At 61.6% G+C, this 12,767-nt stretch overlaps 1 protein-coding gene across 1 annotated transcript in view; it reads left to right on the top strand.

The window, feature by feature from the left end:
• The window catches only part of TFDP1 (transcription factor Dp-1), a 42,971-nt gene that overhangs the window by 552 nt on the left and 29,652 nt on the right, over positions 1-12,767 (top strand). The window contains exon 2 of the mRNA XM_032880999.1: positions 292-366. Coding sequence (XP_032736890.1) covers positions 355-366 — 12 coding nt within the window. The 5' untranslated portion in view covers positions 292-354. The remainder of the gene's footprint in view (positions 1-291; positions 367-12,767) is intronic.

Here is a 12,767-nt window from a genome sequence, read left to right as displayed (position 1 = left end):
CCCCCGCGGGCGCGGCGCGGGGTGGGGGCGGCGCTGACCTGACTGCCGGTTCCGGCGCGGGAGGCGCGCGCGCGGCGTTGGGGTGACAGGCCCGCGGGGGCCGGAAGCCCACCTGTCACGGCGGCCGGGGGCGGCCGGCTCTTTGTGTGGGCCGGTGGGCTGTCCTCGCTGGCGGGGGGCGCGGGCGGGCGCCGGGGTCTGCGCGGGAGGGAGGGCCGGGGCCCCCGGGGGGTGCCTGGGCCATCGGGGTTTTCATTCTTACTCATTTCTTGTTTCCGTCCTTCTTACCAGAAAAATCCGTTTTCTTCTGCGGAGGGCGAGCCCGGACAGCGTCGACGTCGCGGATCTGGTAACATGGCCAAAGATGTAAGTGCGGGGTCCGCGCGCCGGCCGTTGTGGCCCTGCGCCTGGGTGCGCCCGCGTGGACGGCGGGGGCCGGGGCCGGGGGCTCGCTGCGGGCACCGCTCACCCGCGTGTTCGCGGTCGGCCGTGCGCTTAGGGACGCGCGCACCTGCTGGCGCGGAGGCGAAGGGGGCAGGTCGGCGCTACGCACTCGCTGTGGCCACGTTTTCCTTTTCCGTTTTTTGTTTCTGCCTCAGAAAAACGAAATTTGGTGACTAATGAAATATGAAAAGTCCTGCTTTGGCTTTTTCCATATTTGTCAGTTTTAAGTTCGTTCCCAGAAGCAGGCTTCTAGGTCCCAGAGCGGTCCGTGGGCTGCGCCCTGCGGGTTCTGGCTGCGCCGCGGGCCCCTGGACATCTCCGCAGGGCGGCTTAGTACGCATTGCCCAGAGCTGGATGCGCGTCCGCCCGCGCCCCGGGTGCCCCTGCCCGTGCTACCCTGCAGCGGCCGCGAGCCGGACCACAGCTCTGCAGAAGGCCGCGCTCAGGGCCCCGCCGGGCACCCAGGCCTGCAGCGGTCCTGCCGTCGGGCGCTGTGGGCGAGAGCACGCGCTGGCACCCCGCCTGCTGGGGTGTCAGTTCAGGTCAGAGTCTGTGTCCCATGGGAGCTGGCGGCATGAGCGCGGGCCACATCTGCGGATGGCCGTCCCGGCCCTGGTGTGTACCCCCGGGGACGCCCGACACGGGGTGTGTGCTCAGTAAAGGAGTCTGGGTGCGCGCGCTTTGGGAGCCGCTCTTGCCGACTTGGTTAACTGTGATCCCGAGGCCCTCTTGGAGCCGGGGGGACCTCCGCCGTCTCCTGCAGTGGGCACGTCCACAGGAGCAGCCTCTGCAGACTGCAGGGCAGCCTTTGGCGGCCCTCTGGCTGGCGTCCTTGGAGCTGATGGGGGGTGACACACTGGAGGGGACAGTGGGGTAACTGAGGCGGAGAAACAGCGCCAGGAGACGCAGAGAGGAAGGGCCTCCCGGTCCTGAGAGCTGGCGACATCGAGTGTGGCTGGAACTGGGTCTCACCCGGCCTGGTGGACGGGGCTGGAATGGGGGGTGTGGTCCAAGGAAGGGCGATACGCTTTCTCTCTAGCTGGCTAGTTTTTGTCACACCAGGGGCGTGACGTCTGAATTTGGGAAGGTGACTCTGGCGGCTGCTGTTGGAGGGGAAGCAGCCGCAGGTAATTCGGGTGGCGGCCCTCCTGTCTGAGCTAAGTGTAAGACCAAGCCCGCCAGGATGGGCTGGAGCTGAGCCTTGGGTTGAAGGGGGTGGGCTGGGACCCCAGCTTTACAGAGCTCTGGGGTCTCTGTGGAAGTCTGGAGGGGGCTGGAGGTAGGTTCTGGGGGTCACAGTGAAGGAGAACAAATTTAGGGGACAGGGACAGGTCAGCCAGGCAGGTTTTGGTGAGGAGAACCTGGGGAAATGGTGTGGTAGCTCCCTCCCTGCATCGGAGGCTCAGGGACACCAGCGGATTTGGGGGCACTGGATGGCTTGAGCCTGTTCGCTGAGGGTGGTGGGGTGGTGGGCGTGGGCAGGCTTAAAGGGCAGGAGCCGCCCGTGAGGGAGAGGGGCAGCCAGCTGTAGAGGGCCTAGGGAGTGTCAGCAGGCCGGGGGCAGCGATGGCCGTCCTGACCTGAGTGCGGAGCTGTGGGCCATGCCGTGGCCCTGGGCAGGCATCTAGGCGCACAGACTGCTGCTGTAGGCTAACCCCCAGCCGTGTCCCGGTGGAGGGGCCTGATGTCGTCTGGGAAGGTGGGAAGAGCTGCGTTTTTCACTCCTGTTGTGGTGGGTCTCGGTTTAGAATTGACACGAGCCGGGCCCATGGCTCCTCTGTGCCTCGTGTTTGCCTCATTTGTCAGCATGTGGGGACGAGGGGGAAATGCCCGGGTCAAGGCCGGCCGGCTTGTTTTGTTCATGCGTCCATCTTGTCCGTCCTTTGTGGTTTGACGAGGGCCCGTGCCCGGCGGAGAGAGCGAGGTGTACCGTTTGGCTGCTCTTCTGAAGCTTGCAGGGGCCAGGGGGCCTGGAGCAGTGTGGGTGGGGGGGTGCTGGGGGCACAGAGGAGGCCCCGGGTGGGGGTGTTGGGGCAGGAGGGGAGCCAGGGGCAGGAGGGGAGCCAGGGGCAGGAGGGGGCCTGGTGGCATGGGGCTGGAGGGGGCAGGGGTAATGGGGAGGCTGGGGTGTGGAAGGGCCGGGGGTCGGGGGTGGGGGGGAATGGGGTTTGCCCCAGGGGCAGGAGAGCACGTGGGTGTGTGGGGCCTGCAGGAGCCGGGCCCAGGGCGCAGCTGCTCCGACGCGGACCGCACCTTGTGCTTTCTGTTGCTAGCACACAAATAAATATTTCTTTGTGTTTAAAAGGGGCATCTAGACAAAACACTGTCATTCCTTCGCTTAAAAAAAGCCTTGCATTTTCTTGCAGCGCGTGAGAACAAGGCTGGTTCCGTGGTGATTAGTTGCGAGTGTTGCGTCCTGCAAGCGCGTCTCCACCTGGAGGTGTGCGTGACAGGAGCGAGTGGGCTCCCGTCAGGGGTCCTGGGGGCAGGACCCCGCCTGCTCCCCTGCTTCCCTGGCTTGACTCTGGCCTGACACGCAGAGGGCCACGCGGCCTGGGGCAGTGCGTCGGCATGGAGGCCCGCTGCCGCCGTCTCCAGGAAGCTGGCTGGGCCTGAGGGCTGAGTGGGCCGTAGGCCTTTGACCTTCGTTTGCAGGGATTGTGTTGGTATAAGCAGGCAATGAAAAATTCAGATGGTAAAAATCCAAATTCTGTATTCGTAGCTGGTGTGGAGAGGTGGGAGCTCCGCTGGCACAGAACAGTGTGGGAACGTGAGACCCCAGCGCAGTCACTCCCAGAGGTGGCCGTGAGCAGCGGTTTGGGGCTCACTTCCAGAATGCAACAGGAGAGGGATCCGGGGCAGGAGTTCCTTGGCTGTAGAGATGGCCACGCAGGGACGGCGTTCCCTCCTGCGGTCCGTGGAGGCCAACACCTGGGCTCGGTGCAGCCAGCAGGGCACTGCCTCGCCTCCCAGCAGCGCCCACGTGGGACCCCCTGGCTCAGCCCTCCACCGATGAACGCTGTGGGCAGTGTTTCTGCAGTTCCACGGAGAGAGTCTCGGCTGGGCAAGGCACACGACGGCGACATTTCAGTTGCCACCCTTGGACTGCGTGGGTCTCTGCTTCCACAGCCATGGACCCGTCCCTCCACCAGGGGGGTCTCATCACCCCGAGAGGTGAAAAATGTGGATTATGTACTGATCGGAATTCCATTTTGTGCCAGCCAAGGCTCCCCTGGACACAGATCACAATCGGGAAGGCTCGCTGGGCTGAGACGACAGTCACGTTTTCAGCACGGACAAGGGCTCCAGAGGTGAATGTTGCCTTCAGAGAAAATACAGAAATTGCAGTTGCTTAGACATGCTCGTGTGTTAGAAATTGCCCTTGGGAGAAGTAGGAAGGGGAAGGCCGCTGACACGATAGTGTGCCTGGACGCGTGCCGGGTGTGTGCCCGTGTGCTGTGTGGGCGGTGCAGCCCCCAGAGGGGGCTGCGGATTTTCTCAAGGTCACAGGCAGAGCCCAAACTCCTCGTGAGCCGCTAGAACGTCCGTGTTCTTGTCCTCGTCCGGGACTGCGAAGGTTTGTAAAGAGCAGGGAGGTAGCCTGTTGTCTGTAAGATCACGGAGATGCTGCTGCGGGGGGATGTGGGCAGCGGCGGCGCTTCCTGGGGTCGGCCCTGCCCCTGCGGGCTGCCGGTGTGCGAGCCCGAGGGCCCCCTGCCTGCGGGAAGCCCGGTCGGGCCGAGGGCAGAGCGGTGGCAGCTGCTGGAGGAGGGCGTCTGGGTCCCTCTGCAGATGCGTGGCCTCCGTTTCGAAATCTGGTCTGTGACTCCACTTTGTTTCCTGTGAGTTTATGGAAAATTCTCTGAACGGTGTCGAGAGCTGGAGGCTGAGGAGGAAGGCGTCCCGTCTAAGCTTCGGAGGGATGGCGGTGCGAGGCCTGCTTTGACGCCACTAGGAGACTAATGAGCTTGTCTAAAAATACACGTACTGAGTATCATTTTTCAGACCCAGACCTCGAGGCTGAAACGGGCTGAAGCGGTAACGTGCGGTTTCCTTGGGTCTCGGCTGGAGTGCGCTGCGGGATGTGGCGCCGACTTGCGCAGCCGTGGCGTCTCGTCGGACGTGGAGAGGCCGTCAGTGTGTGCACGCAGGTTACCAAGTGAGGGGGGCTGTGGTGGCGGGCTCGCTCTTGCCCGGGCTTCTCATGGTTCAGAATTCGGGGTGCACTGGGGCAACTCTGGGATGGGGTCCCAGGCAGGAAGCTCGGCTTGATTGGAGGTCAGCGTGGAACATCTCGCCATCGAGCAGTGTTGGACGAATGAATTCCTGGGTAAAAGGGCCCTCACAGAGTCAGCTCTGTGCTCTTGGTGTGTCTCCGACGGTTGGGGAATGGGCCCGCAGTGTCTGTGCCCGGCCTGACTGGCGGTGCGACTTCTGGGGACACCTTTGTCACAGACCACAGAGCCACCTTTCTGAAAAGCTCTTCTCTTTAAGCGTTTAAAACGCCCTACCACTCTTCAGTGGAGCAGTCAGGAAGCTCTCATTCGGAATCCGTACCTGGCTTCTCCTGCACTCAGCTTCGAGGCGTCTGCGAGGAGGGACTGGGTGCCTGGGGAAGTGCGGGCGGGAGAGCAGGTGCTTGCTGGGGGCCGGTCGTCTGCGCCATGGGGTGTCGGCGCGGGCCGAGTTAGAGGTGGGACCCCCCCCCCCCAGGCACCTTCTGGCTCAGTGTGGTGACACGCCAGGGAGCCGCACGCGCTGCCCGCCCGGATGCCGTGCCGATGTGCCCAAGGTCCCCCGTTCCCATGCTTTCTGGCCAGCTCTCAAGCTTGCACCAACCTGTGATGACATCGGGGCGAAATCCCGGACGTGCACCTGCGCGCGACACAGCGGACACGTGTGTGCACGCGCGCCATCTCTGAGACGCTGTCCGGTGACTTTTCAGAATGACTGTGTGGGTCGTGCTTACTTTCGGCAGGTCGTAGCAGAGAGCGCGTCGTGACGCATTTGGCTTGAAACTCAGTTTAAAAGCCCAGAAAACTTGCTCCCTTTGGTCGGTAAAGTTTTAAATTATTTTGTTTTAGTTTGCATTTCTCAAGAGAGAAGTTGCGTATTTTCTCCTGCGTGTTTCTCTGCGTGTCTGTGCTCGTTTTCCCAGTGTCTGTGTCCTGTCGAGTTGCGTCCACTCGTTATGAATTGGGCTGTTAAACCTTTGTTCATCGTTGCACTGTGGAACGTGACCAGTAGGTTTTCCTTCGTCATTCTGGCTGGAGCGGAGCTCTAAGATGATTTCGTTGTGGGTCTATGGGAAGTGTACCTTGGATTCATACCCTGAATTGTAAGGGTCAGTACAGGTAGTTCAGGTGGTTTAAACGTCTGTGCTGTGTTTGGTGGGTTTGTTTACGTAGCTTATCTTCCCTCAGGGCGACGTTTGGACCCTCTGAGGCCGGCGTGCAGGGCGGCGGCCCGTGTTCCCATAACTTGTGAGCCTGACAGTGCGGCGTGAGGGTGGCCCGTCGGGCCCGCGCAGCTCTGCGTGGCATCTTCCTGCTCGGAAGGACTCACGGCATGGATTCCGCCTCGAACGGGTCTTATGTTCCTCTTATTTTATTTGCCTTTCCAAAAAATGAGGATTTGAGTGACCATGTTGTATACCTCCTGTATCAAGAGAACTAAGTCCTAGTTCAGAGGGAGGGAGGGTGAGGAGGGAGCTGTTTATGTAGGAGTCCAACCTGCCAGTCTGTCCCGGGGCTGAGCGGGGGGTCCGGGGTGACGTCCCGCGCGGCTGCTGTGCTGCACACCTCACGGTTAGCCCAGACCGTGCGGAAGGCGCTCGCTCCGGGGGTCGTCAGCTCTCCTGCACTTCTGAACCCCTTTCTTGCTTGCTTGCTTTCTTGCTTTCTTTCTCTCTCCCTCTCTCTCTTTCTTTTTAAAGATTTTATTTATTTATTTGACAGGCAGAGATCACAAGTAGGCAGAGGCAGGCAGAGAGAGAGGGGGAGGGAGAAGTAGGCTCCCCGCTGAGCTGGGAGCCCTGTGCGGGACTCGATCCCAGGACCCTGGGATCATGACCTGAGCTGAAGGCAGAGGCTTAACTGACTGAGGCCCCCGGGCGCCCAAACCCTTTCTTTTTGAAAATCGAGTGATGAGATACAACATAAAAGATGAACGTTTGCCTTAATGTTGCGTAAATAAGTAGGCTCGCAGTAGGCTGGCTGTGGGTTACGAGGTGTCCCGTCCTTGTTTTAAGGTGCCCTGATGTGCCCTCCCCCAGCACAAGCACCAGCTGAGGCAGGAGGGAAGTCACAAAATTAAACAATCTCATGGGGTTTTGCAACTTCAGGGAGCTTTGAAACCGGGCTTGTAGACGCAGGTGCTGGAGCGCTTCCCAGCCGGAAGTGGGGACTCCTGGGGGCACCTTCCTCCCCTGCACGCACCTCTTCCTTCCCTGACAGATGGGACAGTTGCCCCGTATGGAGCTGCATGGCCACGTGTCACTTTGGGGGCAGGAGGGGTAAGGAGGTGGTTAGGGTGCAGGTCAGTGTGTCTGAGGCCTGAGGCCCTGACCTTGCGCGTCCTGGGTGGTTGCAGCGACGTCGTGGCTAGAAGCTGCGCTCGTGCTGTGCCGTGGAGCACTCCTTCCCGTGGGAGGGCAAGGCCCTGCCTGGGAGGTTGTAAAGGACTGGTCCTCGCTCATCTCCCGGCCTCGGAGACTTGCATTTTGTTGAAAGGGACGTTGGGGGTCTTTCTGACAGGGAGAAGGTGCCCTGCAGTGACTTTCCCAGGAGAGAGGTCAGAGTAGCATGTTCTTAAGTTTGCTGGTGACGTGCAGAAATGTCTCCACCTCTGGCTCTTACTCCCAGGGAAGCCTATGGGCCTGGACCCCACCGCCCTGCCCTCGAAGCCACGGGCCTGTGGGCGTGTCCTGGAAATGAAGTCTGTGTCGGGACGAGGCAGGGTTCCGAGCGGACCCTCCCTGCGGGCTCTGAGTCCAGCTGTCCCTGTTGCTGAGTCCTCTCTAGGCTTGGTGACTTGTCGGTAGAGTGAAGGTGACAAGTGTCCTGTCCCTTCCTCTCGGGGCAGCGAAGGTCAAAGGCCCCAGCCCAGCACATGTCGTGCCCAGCCTGGCATCACTGGGAGCAGGACCTGTGTGTGGCGTTGAAGGGCTCGGGAGCTCATCGCAGGCCGGCCTGGTCGACATGCTTCGTGGCTGTGAGCGCTTGGTCTCAGCAGAGCTCTGGGGGAGGACCCCAGTCCTAGTGAGCGGCTCGGTCCTGGTTAGGGCCGGAGCTTGGGAACCAGGTTGGGTTGCAGGGGGCGTCAGGCTCTTGGAGACGGGATGTAGGGGGGATGCTGCTTTGCCGTCGGGGTCCTAGGGTGCCCAGGATCCCAGGCGCGTCGTAGCCCTGTTGTTACCTCGCCCGCGTCTCTCAGCAGACAGCTCTCTGCCCTGACTCCAGTTTGGCCAAATCGTGTGGGAGGTGAGCAGCGGGAACCCTTCCTGGGTGGATGGAGCCTCGGACCCCTGGGGCGCCCCCTTTAGGGGTTGAGGCTGGGGCACGGCTGTCAGGAGGGTAGCTGTGGGGCAGTTGGGGAGCGTGGACTTTGGTTAAGCAGAAAAGCGCTCAGTGTGGCCGTCTGGTGGGTTCAGCCTTTGTCGTTATAAGGAAGGCAGCTCCTGCTCTCCTGGGGAATGACTTACCGGTCACATCCCAGCTGCTGCTGCGTGTCCCCCCTTAGGAGTCACCATCGTCCCCGTGAGCAGTCACCCTCCACCTTTCCCCAGGTGTGCTGCCTCCGAGCTGATCGGCCGTGGAAACACCAGAAAGCCCGGTGTAGGCAAATATCTGCACGTTGTCGTGGACTCACGCTATATTTTCTTCCGGGCAGGTTTGCGTTTCTGCGTGCTCTAGAATGAATTGGACATTTTTCTTTTAAGATTTTATTTATTTATCTGACAGACAGAGATCACAAGTAGGCAGAGAGGCAGGCAGAGGGAGAGGGGGAAGCAGGCTCCCCGCTGAGCAGAGAGCCCGATGCGGGACTCGATCCCGGGACCCTGAGACCATGACCTGAGCCGAAGGCAGAGGCTTAACCCACTGAGCCACTCAGACGCCCCTGAATTGGACATTTTTCTGGCAAAAAAGGCAAAGGGTGAAGTGCAGAGTGCAGTCAGGTGGGGGACAGACCGTGCTGTGGTTCCGGCTGTGTCTGCCTGGGAAGGGCCGTAGCTCTGGGGAGCAAGAGGTGCACCCAAGGAGACGCACAGACCTCGGGTTCTGGTGGCAGTTGGAGGCCGTGCTGCCTGTGCTTTCCGCAGCGGGCTGGGGGTAGCGGTGTCATGAGGCTGCTTTGGGGTGACAGTTGGGCCCAGCTTTGTGGGTGGAGTGGGGCAGAGGGAAGATGGAGACGCTCGTTTACACTGAGTCTCCGGTGGCGCTCCCAGGAGCCCAAGGGTGCGGGCATGTCTGCATCGGGAGACACCATGCATCGTGGACTGCCGTGAAGGAGGATGCTGGAGAGCCTGGCCTAGGCTGTGGCTGGTTTTGCTGGCGAGGCGGGGCGCGGACGGCAGGAGCAGCCGTGCCTTGTTTGTCAGCTGCTGGTGGTGTGGGCCCTGGCAGAGAACCCAGGTCTCACCTGAATCTCAGAAACGCTGGTGGCAGTACTCGCCCCCACTCTGTGCCATGCCACGCCCACTGCTCCCCCTTCCCCTGACTTGCTGGGGTTTGCAGATTTACTCCTGTTCCCAGGCTGCTCCTTACGGATGGGCTTGAGACTCTCTCCTGAGGACGCTGGTTTCTCACGGCTGCTCTCTCGGCACGAGCCTGTGTGTGTCTTCTCCAGACCAGCCCTTCGGCTCTCCAGCCGCCACTGCCCTGCCTGTGGCTCAGGGCCAGCTCTCCGCGACCTTCCGTCTTGCTCTCTCCAGTCTGCAGATCCACATCTGGGTGGGCCTCTGCTCTGTTGACTCTTGCCGCCATCTTGGTTTCTTTTCTGTGGCCGCCCCTCCAGTCCCGACCCCCGACCTGCGACCTCTAGCCTGCATCCTGACCCGTCCCGCATCCTCACTAATTTCATCATCCTTGGGACCCCGTTTCCTTTGTTTATCCAGCCTTATGCCCTACCCCGTTACAAAACAGCGTTCCAGTGAGAATTCAGGAGATGTCAGAAAGCTAACAGTTGCTGACAGTCCCAGTCCAGGGTGACTCTCCCGTTGATGTGCAGGAGGTGGTCTGGGGCTCATGCCCCAGTGTGTGTGTTTGAACATGCGCGTCCCTCCAGCGGCTTTCCGTAAACGGACTCCCACGTTCTGTTTCCCTGCTGTTGGACGCCGCACCTCTCCTGGGTTCACGGTATCTGTAGACGTCGATAACTGGAAATCCACTCTCGTGGGACATTAGAGACGCGTGCAGGTGCGGAGAGAACACGGTGCTGACCCCTGCACCTGCCCGCGTCCCAGGTAGCGCTGCTCACGGTGGCTGGTCCGCGCCTCTCTGCCCGCAGGGGATCTGAAGCTGGTTGCAAACGCCGTGTCCTCCCATGCAGTGTTCTCGTGCACGTCTCCCAGGATAACACGATGTTTGTTAGTATTGTCGGACAGCGGGTGTCCTGCTGGGATGTGTCCTCACGCATTTGGTCCTGCTGATGGGCCTCTGGGCTGTTCGCGGAGCTTCCTTGGGGCCGCACCTGCCTCCGCGGGCTGGGGGTGGAGGCAGGGGCAGTGGCTCGTGCTGTGCGTTTCGGGCCTGGCTCCACGTGAGCCCAGTGCTGGGCACGGGGCTCCCACTCGTTTCCACTGGACGCTTTGTCCACTTGGGGCTTGTTCTTTATGTCCTGGGCCTTCGCTTTGCATTCGACCTTTTTGCATAATGTGCCACGTCTGATTGCTTTGGGAAGTCCCTGTGGTGCCCTTTCTGTGCAAGGACGGAGCCTGCTCAGGCGGGTAAGACAGGGAAGTGCTGGTGCACAGAGTTGAGGCCATGGGCCCCGGCTTGTTCTTGGCGCGGCTCGCCCCGCTGCCGGGGTTGTTGTTATTAAGGTGTCGTTACCCCTCGGCCACCCCTGGGCTGGCTCCCCGTCTGGGACCCAGGGTGGCCAGATGGTCCCTGTGGGCAGGACTGCGTCTGAGCTCCCTCACCTGGTCCAGGGCGGGATCCGTTCACTTCTGGGCTGTTGGTTGGAGACTGCCCTCAGTTCCTGGCTTCTGTGCCCTCTCTGGGGTGGCTGATGCCCCTGGGGGGAGGGAGCAGCTGGGAGGGGGGTGGGGAGCTGATGGAGCAAAGTACACACACACACACACACACACACACACACACACACACGGGGCAAGAGACTTGCTTGCAGGACTCGGCTCCTGAAACCGAACCTGGCCTTTGCAGATCTCGTTACTAGGTGTGGCCCCACTCAAGAGGGGGCATTGGGCAGGGCCATGAAGCTCCGGCGACTGGAGGCTCTGTCCCACACTGGACGCAAGAAGGACGCCCATGGGCTGTCTGTGGGACCTGGCCTGTCCTCGAGGCTGGTCGTGCCAGAAGCTCTGGTCCTGTTTGCTCTGCAGCCGAGGGCGGGTCCATGTGGGACCCCGGGGAGAGTGGGGGCGGCCCCGCAGCGGGTCCTTTGCCGTACCTCAGCTCCGCCCCCTCTGCTGGTCAGTCCTGGGGCTGGTGGTGTTGAGGACATCCCGCATTCTGCAGTGTGATTTGTGGTGTGGACGTTTCCGCTTAGTGACGGCGCCGTGCAGGCCTCGGGGAGGTTGGGGGGCCTTTGTGGGGGCACAGCGTGCTTCTGTCGTGGGATCGCTCCTGGGTGCTCGGTGTCTCTCTTGCTCTGTGAGAGGCCTCCCCTGCCGTCTCTTACACCAGGTCACTGCTGGTACGAGGAGTGCCATGGGCAGGTTCTCTCGTTCTCCCTGTCATCCTGTCGGCCACCGGCAGCCCCGTGCGCTCTGTGCTACCTCGGGCCGTGCGTGCGTCTGGAGCTGCCGTGCTGGCCGCCGCTGAGCACTGCACGTGCCGGTCCCGGGGGCTTCTGGAGGGAGGAGAGTCGGGAGTGGAGCCGAGGGCCAGGTCTGCAGAGGAGGGGGACCCTGTCTCAGGCCCTCGTGGGTTCTTTCCGGGCGTCTGGACAGCGGTACTTGCGATGCCCTGTGTTGAGTGTTTGTAAGCAGGGGCTGGGTACGCCTTTCTCTCTGTGCTGGCTTTCCCAGGTCCCCGCGTGCCCATGACGCCAGTTGAAACCTCAACTCTTCGTCCTCTCGTTGGCCCCGTCTTGGTGTTTTTGTGCTTCTGTCTTGGAATTACGTCTGCATTTCAGTTGGCAGACTGCCCGGCCCGCTGCCTCTTCTGGGGAGTAAACTGCTGCTGGAGGAGCCTCGCCGTGTGTTTGAGACCTGCTGTGGCTGCGCGGGTGCCACTCAGCACTTCTCAGCCCGCCCCCGCCCCGGCCGGCACCCTGCCTCCCAGGGCTTCTGTGCCAGTGGGGACGGGGCAGCAGGAAGTAGCCGGTGCGGGAGTCAAAGTGTGCAGGGAGGTGGTGGGAAGCGTGGGGCTGTCTCTGCTGAGGGGCCCGCCCTTGATCCCGCGGGCGCCAGAGGAAGCCTGTGTTGGCGGGGTTGTTGCAGAGAGAGGGTGGAGGGGGAGCAGGGGTCCAGGGTGGGCGGCCTGCGGATGAAGCCTGGACCTTGGCTCTGCTGAACCAGCTAAAGCTCTCCAGTGCCTTTCCCCCCTGTGCAGCCTGGTGCTTTGGTGCCGTGAGCGGGGTCCTCGGGCCACTGGCGAGAGCAGAGCGGCCCGTCGTGTCCCCATGTGGTCCAGACACAACGGGACAGACCGTGTCTGTGGGGTTGCTGAGGCGAGCTGAGGCCAACGAGCGCTTCTGTCTCTGGTTTACACGCGAAACCAAATTTAGTGTTTTAGTGTTTTCTTACTGGGGGTTAAGAAAAGTTTGCACCTTAAGTTAAAGCTCTTGGGGAAAAATAGGGCTCGTGCACTTATCTTAAAATTGGCCGCAGTTTCAGGAGTGGCTTTTAAAAAACAGAACACGTCCTGCATTTCTGTGTTTCTCGGGGGCGTGTGGGTCTTGCCTCTGGGCGGAAGATGGGAGGGCAGTGGGCGGTGTGGCCGCGGCCCCTTCCCGGGCCCCTTCTCCATGGCTGTGTAACTGAGGCTCCGCCTTATTGACTGACTAACCCTGTGACAACGGGTTCATGTTGGAGCATCACAGGGAGGTCCTGGGGGGCCGAGGGCGTGGCAGGGTGTGCGCAGTGGCTGCGCACCTGGGCGTGGCACCCCTGAGCCCCCTCTGGCCGGGTCCCGCGGGTC

Source organism: Lontra canadensis, unplaced genomic scaffold (assembly GCF_010015895.1).
Source record: "Lontra canadensis isolate GAN:19392208 unplaced genomic scaffold, GSC_riverotter_1.0 scaffold73, whole genome shotgun sequence".
NCBI classification, from domain to species: Eukaryota; Metazoa; Chordata; class Mammalia; order Carnivora; family Mustelidae; genus Lontra; species Lontra canadensis.
The sequence above is the reverse complement of the archived record's forward strand: the minus strand, read 5'-3'. Positions and strand labels throughout refer to the sequence as shown.